This window comes from Boleophthalmus pectinirostris, unplaced genomic scaffold, assembly GCF_026225935.1.
Source record: "Boleophthalmus pectinirostris isolate CB_2022bp ecotype Guang Dong unplaced genomic scaffold, ASM2622593v1 HiC_scaffold_21, whole genome shotgun sequence".
Classification (NCBI taxonomy): domain Eukaryota; kingdom Metazoa; phylum Chordata; class Actinopteri; order Gobiiformes; family Gobiidae; genus Boleophthalmus; species Boleophthalmus pectinirostris.
Genome location: NW_026571175.1, coordinates 1,941,805 through 1,959,893, shown reverse-complemented (window position 1 = coordinate 1,959,893; position 18,089 = coordinate 1,941,805). Strand labels below are relative to the sequence as shown.

The 18,089-nt window shown below is 43.5% G+C and overlaps 1 protein-coding gene across 1 annotated transcript in view; it reads right to left on the bottom strand.

The window, feature by feature from the left end:
- LOC110160830 (glutamate receptor ionotropic, kainate 5-like) overlaps positions 1-18,089 on the bottom strand; it is a 229,714-nt gene that overhangs the window by 39,955 nt on the left and 171,670 nt on the right. Inside the window, exon 18 of the mRNA XM_055157572.1 lies at positions 8,638-8,751. Within this exon, the coding sequence (XP_055013547.1) occupies positions 8,638-8,751 (114 nt within the window). The remainder of the gene's footprint in view (positions 1-8,637; positions 8,752-18,089) is intronic.

Genomic DNA, 18,089 nt, shown 5'->3' with positions numbered 1-18,089 from the left:
CGATCCGCACTCTAATCTACTGTCTAAAGAAAAAGTGTTTATTATTATCATTGTGGTCTCAAAATAGTATTAAGTATGGATTATGTTCTTTAGCATAAAAATAGAGTTAGAAATGTATCTAATAGATTCATACCAAAATAAAACCTAGAATTATAATGGTTCAAAACATTCAATAACCTGCGTCTGAAAATGACCTTGAGACGAAAAGCAGCTTCTACTTTTCATTTTTCAAATCGAAAACAACATCGTAGAAAACTCTGGAACAGGTTCAAATCTGCAAAACAACTTTTGAGAGAACGGAGCCGGAGCCCTGACCTCAGTACATCATGTTTGGTGAAAAGTCTGTGGGTCGTTCATTAGTGGAGTCACTTTTATCCACCTACAATAACTGATGCTGTTAGATTTTTTTTTTACAAGATTATATGCTGTTGGTAAATGATCTCATTAGGAAACACAAAAAAGGTGTTCAAAAGTCAAAAGTTACGCAAAATAAACTCTTGTGATCTTTAAGCCATGTTCTAATCTTGTTTCCTCTTCAAAAACAGACCTGGACTTGTGTTTAGTTTCATTCACATGTTTGAGTTCCTCTTTATTATTTGTCTGTCTACTTCTCCAAAGCTCAAACTGCTCTGTTCCACCTTGTGATGTCATGAAGTGTTTTGTTTTTTTCCACATTAACATCTCCTTTTTATCGTTAGTTCAGTGAAGATCAGTAATTCCAGGGCTGACATTATTCAGATGATTCTAGTGAAGTTGTATAGAGTTTAATCAATGCAGTGGAGCACTTCCTGTATCACCACATGACATCACAAAGAGGTAAGTGTTTTCTGTTTGAGAGAAGAACCATAATGTGCAGTGTTTGTGTGTGAATGAAACAAAACACGTGATGAGGAAACGACATTACAACACATGCAGTTTGGGGGCGTGTCTTTGTGTGTGGAGGCGTGTCATTGTGGGAGGAGGCGTGTCTTTGTGGGAGGAGGCGTGTCTTTATGGGAGGGGGTGTGTCCTTGTGGGAGGGGGCGTGTCTCTGGCTCTGGTCCGACTCTCTCCTCAGGGGAAGGTCACACAGAGCCAACGCAGCAACTTTGATCATCTCATTAAACCTGCACTCACCTCCTCTGCACCATTTCACCTCCTCTGCACCACCTGGACCTTCTCTGCACCACCTGGACCTTCTCTGCACCACCAGAACCTCCTCTGCACCACCAGAACCTTCTCTGCACCACCTGAAGCCTTCTCTGTACCATATGAACCTCCTCTGTACCACCTGAACCTCATTTGCACCACCTGAACCACCTCTGCACCACCTGAAACTCCTCTGCACCATCTCACGATTTTCGGCACCACCTGAACCTCCTCTGCACCAACTGAACCTCCTCTGTACCACCTTAAACTCCTCTGCACCATCTCACAATCTTCTGCACTACCTGAACCTCCTCTGCAACACCTGATCCTCCTCTGCACCACCTGATTGTGTCCTCTTTGAAAGGAGAGGACACACAGAGCTGACACAGCAACTTTTATCATTTCATTAAATCTGCTCTAACCTCCTCTGCATTACACGAGAATCCTCTTCACCATCCCATACCTTCCTTTGCACCATCTGACCACCACCTGAACCTTCCTCTGCATCATCCAGCTCTCTCCTCTGGGAAAGACACAAGCAGCGATTTCAGGCCGACAGAGAACCGGGCTGGTACTGGTCCCCACACCTAATCTCGGACTGACTGATGTGTTCATGCTGGAAATTAGAGCGTTCGGGAACTGAGAAGTTGGAACTTGATTTTCTAAGTGAACCGTGACGACACAGTAGATGTGACCAAGTTCATCCGGGTCACATGCGGTAAAATAAACAAACAAAGAAAATGCTTGTGTGTGGAATATGGTGGACATTAATCAGGTGACAAAAAGATTGTGCAGTGGTCAGGGAAGGAGACTAAATATTTGCTGCATCAGGTTTGGCCTGGTGAGGTTCCATCTTTGGATTGGACGTCACTGCCGCCTCAGCGCAGTTAAATCATGATTTGTGTGAGTATAAATTCTCGCTGGTGTCGATGATGTGATCCTTGATTGTTATTTTCCTCTCTGTGACATCCACTTTTGTATGGCCTTGGTTTTATTTGGTGGTAAATCCACTCCCCTGCCGATGACGCATCATGGGTTCACTTAAATGGTTTTGTTCACCGGTGACCTTTTTGGTTCCCAGTGTAACTGATGTGGGAACCAGCACAGTTCTGACATCTATAAAGCCGACAAAGCAACATTACAATCTCATTAAATCTCCACTAACCTCCTCTGCACCGTCGGACATCCTCTGTGCCATATGTCCATCCTCTGCACCATCTCACCCTCTTCTCTGGGACAAAAAAGGACACACACAGAGCCAACGCAGCAACTTTTACCATCTCAATAAAGCTCCACTAACCTCCTCTGCACTACCTCAGCATCCTCTGCACCATCTGACCCTCTCCTCTGGAAAGGACACAGACCTAATGCAGCGACTTATCATCTTATTAATCCTGCCCTCACCTCCTCTGCACCACCTGAACATCTTCTGTGCCATGTGAACACTCCCTGTACCATCTGATCATCCTCTGGACCATCAGACTCACTCCTCTAGGATAGGACAGGACAAATGGAGGTGACACAACAACTTTTATCTCATTAAATCTGCACTAAGCTCCTCTGCACCACCTGGACATCCTCTGTACCATCTGACTGTCCCGTCTGCACCATCTGACCCTCTCCACTCAAAGACACAACAAGCCAACACAGCAACTTTTATCATCTCATTAAAGCTCCCCTCTCCCTCTAAAACCACCGGCATCTAAAGACCTGACACCAGCATTCACCTGACCTCTCCTCTGCACCTCCTCCTCTGCACCTCCTCCTCTACACTGTACCTCCACTCCTCCTCTGCATCTCCTCCTCTGTACCTCCACTCCTCCTCTGCACCTCCTCCTCTGCAACGTACCTCCACTCCTCCTCTGCACTGTACCATAACTCATCTGTAGCATAACTCCACTCCTCCTCTGCACCATACCTCCACTCCTCCTCTGCACCTCCTCCTCTGTACTGTAACTCCACTCCTCCTCTGAACCATACCACGACTCCTTTTCTGCAACATACATCCACTCCTCCTCTGCATTATACCTCCTCTCTTCTGCACCATACACCCACTCCTCCTCTGTACCATATACTCACTGCCCATCCTCTGTACCTTATATTCACTGTGTCAGGCTGTAGTTTTATCAGTATAAAATCTAACATAGGCTCACCTCTGCTAAGCCTCATGAGCCTGTAAATAAATAATATCCGGTCGTGTATGGCTTTTATATTACACCTCTCATCAGTATTCAGCTCATGCCCTGCTTTGCTCCACCTGCAGTCACTGTCCGGTTCCGTGCACTGTTCTGACGTGCACGCCCCTGGCCTCTGCGCACGCCCGTGGCCCCGTGCACGCCTCTTTGCACTCAGTTCATTTTCTAAAGTGTGTCTTTCAGGATGAAGTGTCCGTCAGATGCCCTGTCGTCAGCTAATGTCCCGAGACGCGCGTGGACGGAACAGCTGCAGGGTTTGAGCTGAGTTTGATTGAGTGCACACAGGACTCACATCTGCTGCCTGTCACTTTAGTTAAACGTACGGGATCATTGTGTGGGCTTTGGTCACCGTGCGAGCGGTGTCAGCGCTAACGATCAGGCTAATGTGCTTTAACACAGCTCTCACACATATGTTTCCAGAGAATTTGTGATTAACACATGTGAGAATATTGTCCTGATGGTTTTATAAGAGCTTTGAAAGCATCACAACAAATGAGGGTAAATAAACATGAATACACTCGAGGCTCCAGAGCAGCTGCAGGCTCTCGTGTGTCCCTATAGCTCTTCAGTGTGCGCATGTCCACATGTGGAGTCAATAGAAAACTCAAGCATGGAGTGTATCATAGAGTCACACAACCTTCACAAGGACATGAAGGAGAGCATCTGTTACATGAAGGAGCCCATCTCACACAAGGACTGTTCAGACCCCGACTATTCACACAAGTCACATGGACGCCATTTTGAGGGATGAACATAGAAATAGAATAAGGATGTACTGATATGATACTGGTATTGAATACTGGTGCTTTAACAACTTTAATTCACTGGATATCAGTTCCAAGATACTGTATCAGTTCAGCCGATATCCGATTATAGTTTATACATCTGTGTAATAAGACATACTGAACAAAACACCTCATCATCTACTTGTTCTGCTACTATAAATGATAAAATAACAGTTACAAAACACAACTGGAGAGAATGTCCATGTGTTTTTCAGAGCCTGTTCTGCTGGCCTCAAGTGTACTTTTTGGCAATCACAATTTACCAAAAAATAATAAATAAATACTTTATAAAGACAATATAGAGTGAGTTGAGGAGTTCAAGTATCTTGGGGTCTTGTTCATGACTCAGGGGAGGATGGAGCGTGAGATTGACAGGTGGACAGGTGCAGTGTCAGCAGTGATGCTGTCGCTGTACCAGACCGTTGTGGTGAAGCAGGATCTGAGTCGAAATGTAAAGCTCTAAATTTACCATCAGTCTATGTTCCTCCCCTCACCTGTGGTCATGAGCTCTGGGTAATGACCTGAAAGAACAAGGTCACGGATACAAGCGGCCGAAATGAGTTTCCTCCGCAGAGTGGCTGGGTGCTCCTTTAGATTTAGGGTGAGGAGCTCGGCCACACGGAGTAGAGCCGCTGCTCCTCCACGTGGAGAGGAGCAGCTGAGGTGGCTTGGGCATCTGGTGAGACATGAACGCCTCCCTCGGGAGCATGTCCCACCAGGAAGAGGTCCCAGGGAAGACCAAGGACATGCTGGAGGGGCTATGTTTCTGGGCTGGCCTATGGCCCTCAGGGTCATCCTGGAGGAGCTGGAGGAAGTGTGTGTGGTGAGGGAAGTCTGGGAGTCCCTGCTTAGACTGCTGCCCCTGTGACCCAGCCCCGGATAAGCAGAAGAAAATGGACGGATGGATGGAGTGTGTGTCATGTTTGATTTTGTTCAGTCCCAAGTTGAAAATAAATCTGCTCTCCCCCAAAGTGTGAGTGCGTCAAATGTTCTGCAACAGAAACTGAAAGAACCATTATGGACAAGTGTATGTATAAATATAAGATCAGTACTGAAGACATGTACTTTTATTTACAGGGAGTGAACACTAAGGACATTTTACTGACGCTTTAATTCTGTCACCTTAAAAAGAGTTGAAGATTTAAACCAGAGCAAAGTGTTTTACGTCAGTCTCACTTTTCTGTCAAAACAACATTTTAATAAACACGTACAAGCGCTGAGCCAAATGTGTCTGAAAACAGGGAGTCCAGCTGAGAAAGAGAGAGGGAAAGAAAGAGAGAGACGGGGGGGAGAGTAGGGAAGAGGGAGAGGAGAAAGAGACAGAGGGAGAGGAGAGAAGGAGAGAGAGAAAAACACAGGAGAGAGAGAGAGGCAGAGAGAAAGAGGAAACAGAAAAAGAGAGGAGGCAGAGAGGGAGGGAAAGAGGGTGAAAGAAAGAGAGAGAAGAGAGACAGATGGGGAGAAGGGAAGGAGAGAGAGAAAAACAGGAGAGGGTAGAGAGAGGAAAAAGAGAAAGAGAAAAAGAGAGGAAGCAGAGAGGAAGGGAGACAGAAAGAACGAGAGGAGGGAGAGAAGGGGAGGAGATAGAGAAGACATGACTCCGGAGCGGCGTGATTTATGTCCATCATTTCTACATTAACCTCGGCTGTCCTCCCTCTCTCTCTCTCTCTCTCTCTCTCTCTCTCTCTCTCTGTCCCCCGCTCTTTCTCCTTCCCTCTCTGTCTCTCTCGCTCTTCTAATTCATTCCCTCCGTCTCTCTATCTCCTCTCTCTCCACACACTCTCTCACTCTCTTGTTTTTTCATTTCATCTTTTGGCCTGGCAGCGCTGCACAGGAAGTGGCCATCTTTAAATTTCCGTCACGCGGCGCAGAGCCAGTGATCTGCCCCCGGGCCCCGAAACTCGCATCTATCAAACCGTGTGTTGTGTCTCCTCTTCCTCCTCCTCTTCTCCCTTTCTCCTCCTTTCCCCCTCTCCTTCTCGCCTCTCTCTCTCCTCCTCTGAGTCTCCTTCACTCCTCTCTCTCTCTCCGTCTCTCCTCCCTCGCTCCGACGCCCCTCCAGACACAACGTGCTTTCGCAGTCGCTTTCGTTCTAAAGTCACTGTTTGACCTCAGCAAGTTTCGCTCCACAAAAACACAACGGTAGAACGCAGAGAGAGAGAGATTGAGAGGGAAAGGAAAGGTAGATAAGAGAAAGACAGTGAGAGGGAGAGAGAGAGACAGAGCTGAGAGAGAAAGGCAAGAAGAGAAAGAAAAGAGAGAAAGAGAGGAGTGGAGAAGGAAAGAGAGGAGCAGTGCAGAGGGAGAGCAGGGTGCAGAGGAGGAAAGGGTGCAAAGGAGAAGAGAGTGCAGAGGAAAAGAGGGTGAAGAAGAGGAGAGGGTGCAGAGGAGGTGAGGGTGCAGAAGAGGAGATGGTGCAGAGGAGGAGAGGGTGCAGAGGGAAAAAGGGTGAAGAAGAGGGGAGGGTGCAGAAGAGGAGAGGGTGCAAAGAAAAGAAGGTGCAGAGGAAAAGGAGGTGAAGAGGAAGAGAGGGTGGAGAGGATGAGCGGTGCAGAGGATACAGTCTGTGATCAGAGACAGGAAACAGGCCAAACACAGGAGCTCGGATTAAAGCTTTTCAAATATTTCCTCTGTACAAAAAGATCTGATCCAGGGTCAGAACAACAAAACCTCAAAACAAAATCCTTCATTTTAGAAACTAGAAGAATTCTGGCTCTGACTTCCCCGTGACTTTTTATCACCTCTGACAGTTAGGGTGATATAAAAGTTACAAGCAGCCGTTACAAGGAGCTGTTTAAGATATGAAGTGTCTCATCAGTGACACACGGGGACTCCCAGGGACGCATGTGACCTCCAGAAGCACCAGCAACCAGAGATGAACCTCCAGAACCACCAGCAGCAAGAGATGAACCACCAGAACCACCAGCAACAAGAGATGAACCACCAGAACCACCAGCACCACAAGATGAACCACCAGAACCACCAGCAACAAGAGATGAACCTCCAGAACCACCAGCAACAAGAGATGAACCACCAGAACCACCAGCAACAAGAGATGAACCACCAGAACCACCAGCACCACAAGATGAACCACCAGAACCATGTGTGCATTATAACAACACATTTGAATGTTGTTTTAGTCTTAGTGTAATTTTTTTTTTTTAGTGCCATAATAATAAAATGTGTACTCCATTTGGTCTTTTGATCATTTATTTTAATAGATTATTTTGTTCAGACCAAGGTTTAGGTCCTCTTCCTCCTCTGGTCAGGAGATTTAAACAGGTTTTGGAGATGTTTTCCTACTGGTAGAGGGTCTTTAAACTGTCCTGAAGAAGTCAGACTGCAGATGTCAAACTGCCTCCACTGGTAAATAAGTAAGTAAGTCTTTATTTATATAGAGCTTTTCAGACATTTTTGTCACAAAGACACTTTACAGAGCATTATTCAGCATTATTCATTCACTCTACACCTGCTGATGGTAAACTACTGTTGTAGTCACAGCTGCCCTGGGGCAGACTGACAGAAGCTCGGCTGCCATGCCAATCGGAGCCATCAGTCCCTCTGACCACCACCATCACACACACACACACACACACACACACACATCACACACACACACACACACACACACACACACACACACACACACACCACTTTCATACTAGGCAATGTGGGTGAAGTGTCTTGCTTAAGGACACAACAACAGTTATTCCCACTGGCGCCCCCCTGTGGCTCCTGATTTTCTCCCATCCAAGTACTACCCAGGCCTGGTCTTGCATAACTTCTGAGATCTGACGGGATCAGGCTTTTACAAGCCGATCTGGCCACAAAGTAGGTAGAGTAGGAAGCAAAAACCTGTTTAAATCAGCTGACAACAAACAAAAGTAACAACTAAACCTTGGTCTGAAGTATCAGACTGTACCAGTACTCTGTACCATACTGTGGTAGCCTGTACTGTGTACTGTACCATGTGGACTGTGTAGTGTGTGTACTGTACCATGTGGACTGTGTAGTGTGTACTGTACCATGTGTACTGTGTAGTGTGTACTGTACCATGTGTACTGTGTAGTGTGTACTGTACCATGTGTACTGTGTAGTGTGTACTGTACCATGTGGACTGTGTAGTGTGTACTGTACCATGTGTACTGTGTAGTGTGTACTGTACCATGTGGACTGTGTAGTGTGTACTGTACCATGTGGACTGTGTAGTGTGTACTGTGTAGTGTGTACTGTACCATGTGTACTCTGTAGTGTGTACTGTGTAGTGTGTACTGTACCATGTGTACTGTGTAGTGTGTACTGTACCATGTGTACTGTGTAGTGTGTACTGTGTAGTGTGTACTGTACCATGTGTACTGTGTAGTGTGTACTGTACCATGTGTACTGTGCAGTGTGTACTGTACCATGTGGACTGTGTAGTGTGTACTGTGTAGTGTGTACTGTACCATGTGTACTGTGTAGTGTGTACTGTACCATGTGTACTGTGTAGTGTGTACTGTACCATGTGTACTGTGTAGTGTGTACTGTACCATGTGGACTCTGTAGAGGATGCTGATGCCGAGGGTCATAAAAGGTTTGGAGAAATCGATGACTTTTTCTCTCTCTGAGGTGATGGTGAATCCGGCTACAGCCAGGTCAGCTTTCTGTCAACAAAACAAAGGAACAAATAAATACATTACATAAACAAAAGGATTTCAGAGTCTCCTGAGACCTGTTCATTTACAGAAAATGGATTGCGCAAAAAGACACTAAATACTAAATGGCTAAACAAATATTGACTCATTGGTTTTGATCCTGGATTTGGCCTCACCCGTCCACACAGAACCACGCACTATTGTGCCAGATTAAGCAATCAGAGACTCATGGACTGTTCATGTAAAAAGCATGGCGGGTTATAAATAAAAAAAAAAAAAAAAATTAAAAAAAAAAAATAACAACACAGAGGTAAGAGAAAGAGCAGAGTTCTATAGAATCAAAAATCAGTGCACAGAGCTTGTTATCATATTTATCTCTGTTAAAAAAGTGAATAATGTTCTGAATGATACAGCGTTTGAGTGATACAAATAAATGAATGCATGAATGAATAAAGGCCTTTATTTGTCAGTTTCTTCACATGTACATGTACACACAAAGGAATTGAAATTGGGCCTCTCCTCGTGTCCGTACATTACAAACATATAATACAATATACATGGGGATGACCGTTTCCCGTTTCCCGTTTCCGTGACTTCTGTGACTGCGATGCCGGACTTTTGCACTGACGGACTGAACCAGGACTGAACCAGGACTGAACCAGGACTGATCCAGGTCCAGGACCAGACCGGAACCAAACCGGGACCAGGGCGAGACCAGGCCGGGACTAGACAGGGACCAGACCGGAGGCTCAGAGCCCACTGCAGGGCCGGAACTCGAAGCTGGGGCTCAGACCCTGCAGAGGTTCGGAGTCAATGCTCAGAGTCCACTCTGGTCCCGGTCTAGTCCCAGACCTGGATCAGTCCTGGTTCAGTCTGTATGGGATGCAAAAGTCCGGCATCGCAGTCACGGAAGTCACGTAAACAGGAAACATTTTTCCATTCTTCATTTAAACACAAAATTGAAAACTGAAAAAAACTAATTGTTATCTGTTTTTTCATTTTGGTTTTGGAGACAAATAGTGAAGAAAACTTACTTATTTTTGGTTTTATATTGAAAAACGAATGAACGAATGATACAAGGATTTGCCTACCGTCAAGTGAACAAATTCTAACACTGCAAGGTCAGATGGTTTCTACGAAGTGAAAGTGGCTGATAAATCCGGCTAATAATAACCTATACTATATTAAAAATGACCTAAGACCTATTTCCTAATAAAACAAGTAGTTTATTAAGCTTAACTTCTTTGTCAATTCTGTATTTCCTTAAACCCAATCCCTTTTACTGGGTTGTTCCTAAACTGAACCACTTTAAACTCTTTGTTGACTGTGACATAAGATTTAGTTCATGCTTTAAGGCTGATTATAGAGCAGTTATTAGAAAGTTGGATCCAAAATATGATGAAAAATGATAAAAAAGAGACTAAACTAAAAGTGTAGCTTCCTGCATTACACTTCCATTCACATTGTGTTTGTTCCTTTCATGTTGTCTATAAATCTGTGCTCTCTTCCTCACTCCAAACACTGTGCAAACCCCAGAGGATCAGCAGGAGCTTCAGAGACGGAGCCTGGTTTGTTTTTCACCTCAAACCTCACGACAGTCCTGTTTCCTCTGCTCACACTGCTCCCGCTGCAGGTAGGAGACAGAGACATGAGAGGAGGCGTAATGAGCTGTAGTTCCTCTCACAGCCTCCAGGGGGAACATAAAGAACGGCGCTGTCTTTGCTCCTTCAGATCATCTCCACCTCTGAGCCGTGTGTGGGCGGCTTTTTATCACAGTGTGGGGACTCGAATCTGTACACACACTCCCTTATGCCTCCTTTACGGGCTTCCATGTTGTAAATCCTGTATTTTTAGATCACCCGTGTGGTTTGAAGGTTCAGATCTGGGTTCAAATAGATTAAGGTTAGGGTTTAGGTTAAGTTAGGAAAGTAGTGACTATGGTTAAAGGCACTCTGCATGATTTTTCTTTAAAACGTGAAAAACAGAACTAAATATGTTGCAGATATTCAGTGTTGGGATGGTTACTTTTAAAATGTATTCCCCTACAGATTACAGATTACATACCCCAAAATGTAGTTTGTAACGTAATCCATTAAATTACTTAAAGTGAGTAACGTAATCTGAATACTTTGGATGACTTGATATTGTCATGCTTTTTATAACTACATGAATGTCCCAACCACATCCTGAAAATTCATGTTTGTTCTCTTCAAATTGTCTGTTGAGCTCAAGTTTCCATGAACAGACGAAGATCTGAACATCAGATATTTTGTTTTATCTGCTAAAAGAAAATAAAAAGCCCAGACTTTACTTAAACATATTAAAAATATTATTGACAGAGAAATTATTTTTATATGAGTCACTGCTGCCTGAAATTATGGCCACCTACTGTTAGTGTCATACTGTTTAGTCCTGGTTTAGACCTGGTTTTAGTCCTGGTTTTAGTTCTGGTTTAGACCTGGTTTAGACCTGCTTTTAGTCCTGGTTTAGACCTGCTTTTAGTCCTGGTTTAGACCTGGTTTTAGTTCTGGTTTTAGTCCTGGTTTAGTCCTGGTTTAGACCTGGTTTAGACCTGCTTTTAGTCCTGGTTTAGACCTGGTTTTAGTTCTGGTTTTAGTCCTGGTTTAGTCCTGGTTTAGACCTGCTTTTAGTCCTGGTTTAGACCTGGTTTTAGTCCTGGTTTTAGTTCTGGTTTAGTCCTGGTTTAGACCTGGTTTTAGTTCTGCTTTTAGTCCTGGTTTAGTCCTGGTTTAGACCTGCTTTTAGTCCTGGTTTTAGTTCTGGTTTTAGTCCTGGTTTAGCCCAAAATGTGAAATACCGCCATGTAATCCACTTATTTCGATAAAGTAACTGTAATCCAATTACCTCTCATTAAAACAGTAACTGTAACTGAATACAGTTACTCATAATTTGTACTCTGATTATGTAACTCTGGTACATGTAATCTGTTACTCCACAACACTGCTGATATTTTGCAGATTCTGAGCTTCCTAATGATTCACCGTGATGAGGAGTATTACAAACAACAACTATCATGCTAATGTCACACTTCCTCATTATTAGACAATTAGCTGCAGAGAGAGCTGCTTATACAATATCTGTGTACTGCAGCAAAGTACACTCTGCTCAAATACCTGGGAATAAATCAGGTACTTTAAGGTTAGTGAACTTTTGTGAGAGTGTGCATGTGTGCGTATGTGTGTGTGCGTATGTGTGTGTGCGTATGTCTGTGTGTGTATGTCTGTGTGCGTATGTCTGTGTGTGTGTGTTTGTGTGTGCTTGTGTGAGATTTAGGGGCAGAGGGTCATATTGATTCTTTGAGCTCCTCTTGGTTTTATGGAGGGATTTAGATGTTGGATTTATCTGTGGTGTTGTATAGCCTCTCTGTGTGTGGGGTTCTGTGGTTTTCTGTGACCTTCTATAGTCTTTTGTAGTCTTCTCTGGTGTTCTGTGATCTTCTGTAGAGTCCTGTGGTTTTCTGTGCTCTTCTGTTGTGTTCTGTAGAGTTCTCTGGTCACCTATGGATTTCTGCGGTATTTTCTGGTCTTCTGTGATCTTCTGTGGTGTTCTGTGGTGTTCTTTGGTCTTCTATGATCTTCTATGCTGTTCTGTAGAGTTCTGTAGAGTTCCGTGGTATTCTATTGTCTTCTGTGGTCTTTTCTGGAATTCTGTGGTGTTCTGTGGAGTTATGTGGTCTTCTGTGATCTTCTTTGGTGTTCTGTGATCTGCTGCGGTGGTCTGTGATCTTATGTGGTGTTCTGTGATCTTCTGCTGTGGTTTTCTGTGCTTTTCTATTGCATTCTGTGGTCTTTTGTGATCTTCTGTAGAATTCTGTAGAGTTCTGTGGTCTTCTATGGTCTTCTGTGGTATTTTCTGGTGTTCTTTGGTTTTATATGGTATCTGTCTTAGTGTTCTGTGGTTGTCTGTGATCTTCTGTGATCTTCTATGGTGTTGTGTAGAGTTCTGTAGAGTTGTGTGGTCTTCTGTAGTCTTTTCTGGTTTTATGTAGTGTTATGTAGAGTTCTGTGGTCTTCTGTGATCTTCTGTGATCTTCTGTGGTATTCTGTGATTTTCTGTAGCGTTCTGTGTGGTCTTCTGTGGTGTTCTGTGGTCTTCTGAGGTCTTCTGTGGTCTTCTGTGATCTTCTATGGTGTACTGTAGAGTTCTGCAGAGTAGTGTGGTCTTCTATGGTCTTCTGTAGCCTTTTCTGGTGTTCTCTGATGTTCTGTTGTGTTTTGTGATCTTCTGTGATGTTTTGTGGTCTTTTGTGGAGTTCTATGATCTTCTGTGTTGCTGTGTCAGACTCCTGTGGGGCCATGTACATATGCAGGTGCTCTCTGTTACAGTAGACATTCACCTGAGTCCCACTGTCCACACTTTCCCTCCCATACGCCATTAAAAAGGCACTTTTCAGATGATAGATTATTTTCCTTTTTTATTACATTGCCATGAAATACCCCGATGTTGAACCTGATCTGTATATTATTAGCCTTTAAAAAGCACTTTATGAAAAAAAAAAAAAAATTCCCACAATGCACCATAAAAAATGCTCAGCTCATTTCATACTGTCAACACAAAGCTTTTTCTTTTTCTCTTGTAGACTTACTCACAGTGGGAAGAGGAACCAAAACAATAATTACAATATCCCACACATAGAAATAAAAGGAAACAGTCTTATTAAAAGTAAGTTGTAACTGAAACTTGAAACTAATATTTGAAAGGCCAACAGCGTGAGTAACTGTCAGGACATAACATCTGATTTAGAAATGAATTGAAGTGAATATAATATGAGGACAAATTTTCAAATATTGTACAAAATCTGGCAAGATTGGTATTTTCAAAAGATCAACGCAAAAATGAGACAAACTGAACCAGTGAAGGAGCGGTGGACGAAGCACAAATGTTCCAATCATGTCATAGTTAATATAAAATGAATATTCTGAATGTCTGCAGTGATATAAGTGAGTACACGAGGCCACTGTTAATATGTGATCCAGAAACACAAGGGCTTTAAACAAGAGTGGCTCAACAGAACAGTACAGCTGCATCTACTCCCACAGCTCATACATACACATGATACGACAGCCGGCTATAGAGAGACTATGAACTCTCAAAAGATCCCAGATTAGACCGAGACTTAGACCAAGACTTAGACCGAGCGTCTTTGAGCCTACAAGGACCAGCCCTGGATCAAGACCAGGAACAAGGCCAGGACTAAAACCAGGACTGCGGCCAAACTCATAAATAAATATGACAATACGCACAGCAAAAGAAATTATGAACCCCCAAAAGAGCCCATGTTAGACCGAGAATTAGACCAAGACTTAGACCAAGACATAGACTGATCACCTCTGAACTCACAAGGACCAGACCTGGATCAAGACCAGGATCAAGGCCATGCAGGGATAAGACCAGGACTGGGGCCAAACTCATAAATAAATATGACAATACAGATATAGAGAAATTATGAACCCTCAAAAGACTCCATGTAAGACCGAGAATAAGACCAAGACTCAGACCGATCACCTCTGGACTCACAAGGACCAGACCAGGATCAAGACAAAGACTAAGACCAAGACTGAGCCCAAACTCATGAATGAACATGATACTACATCCAGCTATAGAGAATTTATAAAGCCCCAAAAGACCCCATGTTAGACCAAGACTTAGACCAAGACTCAGACTGATCACCTCTGTACTCACAATGACCAGACCTGGATCAAGACCAGGATCAAGGCCAGGACTAAAACCAGGACTGGGGCCAAACTCATACATAAACATGACACTTCTTACAGCTATAGAGAACTTATGAAACCCCAAAAGACCCTGTTAGACCAAGGCTTAGACTTGAGCGCCTCTGGACCCACAACGACCAGACCAGGATCAAGACCAATACTAAGACCAAGACTGAGCCCAAACTCATGAATGAACATGATACTACATCCAGCTATAGAGAACTTATGAAGCCCCAAAAGACCCTGTTAGAGAAAAGACCAAAACTTAGACTGAGTGCTTTTGGACCCACAACGACCAGACCAGGATCAAGACCAAGACTAAGACCAAGACTGAGCCCAAACTTATAAATGAACATGATATTACATCCAGCCACAGAGAATTTATAAAGCCCCAAAAGACCCCACGTTAGAGCAAGACTTAGACCAAGACTTAGACCAACAGCCTCTGGACCCACAAGGGCCAGATCAGAATCAAGACCAAGACTGGTGCCAAACTCAAAAATAAACATGATATTACATCCAGCTATAGCGAACTTATGAACCTCCCAATGACCCCATGAGATTTAGACCGAGCACTTCTGGACCCACAAGGGCCAGACCAGGATCAAGACCAGGATCAAGGCCAGGGCTAAGACCAGAAATGGGGCCATACTCATAAATAAATATGACAATACAGATATAGAGAAATTATGAACCCCCAAAAGACCCTTTTAGATCGAGACAGAGACCAAGACTTCAACCAGGACTTAGCCCAAGACTCAGCTCCACCTCTAGACTCACAAAGACCAGACCAGGATCAAGACCAGGATCAAGGTCCGGACTAAAACCAGGACTGGGGCCAAACTCATAAATAAATATGACAATACAGATATAGAGAAATTATGAACCCCCAAAAGACCCTTTTAGATCGAGACAGAGAACAAGACTTAGACCCAGCGCCTCTGGACCCACATAAATCATCAAACCATCATACATAAACATGATACCACATCCATCTATAGAGAATTTATGAAACCCCAAAAGACCCTGTTAGACCAATTCTGACCAAGACTGAACGCCTCTGGACCCACAGTGACCAGACCAGGATCAAGACCAAGACTAAGACCAAGACTCAGCCCAAACTTATGAATGATCATGATACTACATCCAGCTCTAGAGAACTTATGAAGCCCCAAAAGACCCCATGTTAGACCAAGACTTAGACCGATCACCTCTGGACCCACAAGGGCCAGACCAGAATCAAGACCAAGACTAGTGCCAAACTCAAAAATAAACATGATATTACATCCAGCTATAACAAACTTATGAACCCCCTCAATGACCCCATGAGATTTAGACCGAGAGCTTCTGGACCCACAAGGGCCAGACCAGGATCAAGACCAGGATCAAGACCAGGACTATGGCCAGGACTGGGGCCAAACAAAAGAATGTGTGCTTTCCCCACAGCCCTGCGTAGTAGTGGAGCAGGCTAATACATTCTACTGCAGAGAAGTACACACCAGCGATCAATATTTCATTAAACAAACCCAAAGCCAAAGGGGCCTGAGTGGTGCCGCGTTCAGGCGCCACAGGAAAAAACAAGCGCTGGCTTTGTGCAGGAGCTGTCTGTCACACTTCAGAGGCGTTCAGGAGCCAGAGCAGAATTAGCCAAGCCTAAACGTGCAGATTTGTCTCTGTTACTCTGAACCATGATAAGTGGCTGCCATTTTCCCACTCAGCTAAAACATAATGAACTCCTGAACGCTGAAAAATGAACGCAATTTCAGAAAGTTTCTGCGCCGAGCTGCGAGAATGCTCCGAAGGTAGCAGCGGAGAACGGGTCATTATCTACAATATGTAACCGTACAGCAGTTTGGAGTCATTGACAAGATTAAAGACTCCACGGGAACAAAGGGAAACATTACACATGCATTTTTTTTTTTTTTTTTTCAGATTCAGAATCACTTACATTAAAAAAAAAAAAAAAAAAAAAAAAGGAGAACAAAAATAAAATAACCTTCACCAGAGCAGGTAATCAGTTCCAAATTGCCATAAAAGACATTCAATCAGATAATCATATTTCTGTGCTTGTGTGTGTTTTATAGTTATAATCTCATTGGACATTTGGACATTTGAAATCACAATATGGATCTAAACCGACTTAATAAAAGAAACAAATACACTGACTTCCACATTAGAAAACTATGGAGGCCAATGATCGTAAACGTCATGACAACAAAGTGCCACATGCTGTTGGCCCTCCTATAGATAGATTAGGTTCGGTCGCTTTATTCGTACTCGTATGTAAATTTGCTTTGCAGATTTGAGAGGCAGGCTCCACATTTCACATTTCATTCATCCACAAAACACGTATAAAAACACAATTACAAAATAAAGTGCTCCAGTGCTCCAGTGCAGAATGGTTTGTTCTATAAACAATTAGTTAAATTCATCCATCACGCTTGGCTAAAATCACAATAAATATTAAATATGTTAAAAACACACAATCTTAGATAAATAGATTACAGTTTATTCATAAGTACGATAGTAACCGGAACGAAGCTCCTTTTAAAACTCGATTCGTTCTAGATCTTAGGACTAAAAGCTTCTGACCAGAGGGGAGCAGCTGAAACTCTGAGTTTAGTGGATGTTGCACGTCTTTTAAAATCCTCTGGGACGTCGTCTGTAACTGTCTCGACTACAGAGAGTCCAGCGGCTCTGAGGATGAACAATCACCTTACTCGCCTTACTAGCTGCACATCACATCAAATCCTCCGTGTATCACAGATATTATTACAATTTTGTGTTAACACATAACGCAGGGGTCTCCAACCTTTTTCCTTCAGTGAGCCACATTTACAAAAACAAACAAAAAAGAGCTACAGAGCTTCTCATTTTACTGGTCACAAGAAATTGAGTATACAAAAGTGCCACAGCCTTACATGACGTACAGTTAGATGCTTAAATAAACCATTTAATACTGCACAAAGTTGAGGATCAAAATTATACATTTACACTTGTAATAGCCATTTAATTAACCAAACCCAATGCAAATAATTCAGAAATGTTTTGCCGAGCTACTTGGACGGGGGTGGAGAGTAGAGGTCTGCGCGGGACAGAATTTTCAGTCCCGCTCCTGCAAAGAATTGTAATTTTTTTTCCAGCTCCTGTCCACATCTGCAAGATTAGATCACATCTGCAAGTTTAGGCTGCTTGATTATTATTATTTTTTTCTTAATGCCAAATAAAATATCCAGCACAAATGATGGATGATAGGCAAACATGAATTATTTGTATATTTTACTTGACACTCATGTTTAGTTAGTTGTAGTTGTAGATAAACTGCCCCGCTCCCGCATTGTGCAGTTTCGCTCCTGCCTGTGCCCTCAAAGAACTTTCAAAGCGTGGCCCACACCACACTGTTTTGCGTTGGGTCCCACAAGTGCAGGTGGAGAGTCTGGTGGAGAGTTTCTGGTAGCTCCTGAGCTACAGGTTGGAGAGCCGTGACATGTTTAGGTCACCATGTCACCTTTTTGACAGTGCTATATTTCCTAAAAACAATATATTTACATGTTTTAAAAGTTCCACTACAGTTTATTGCTGCCCTGAGTCCTCCCTCTCTTTGGTCCTTGC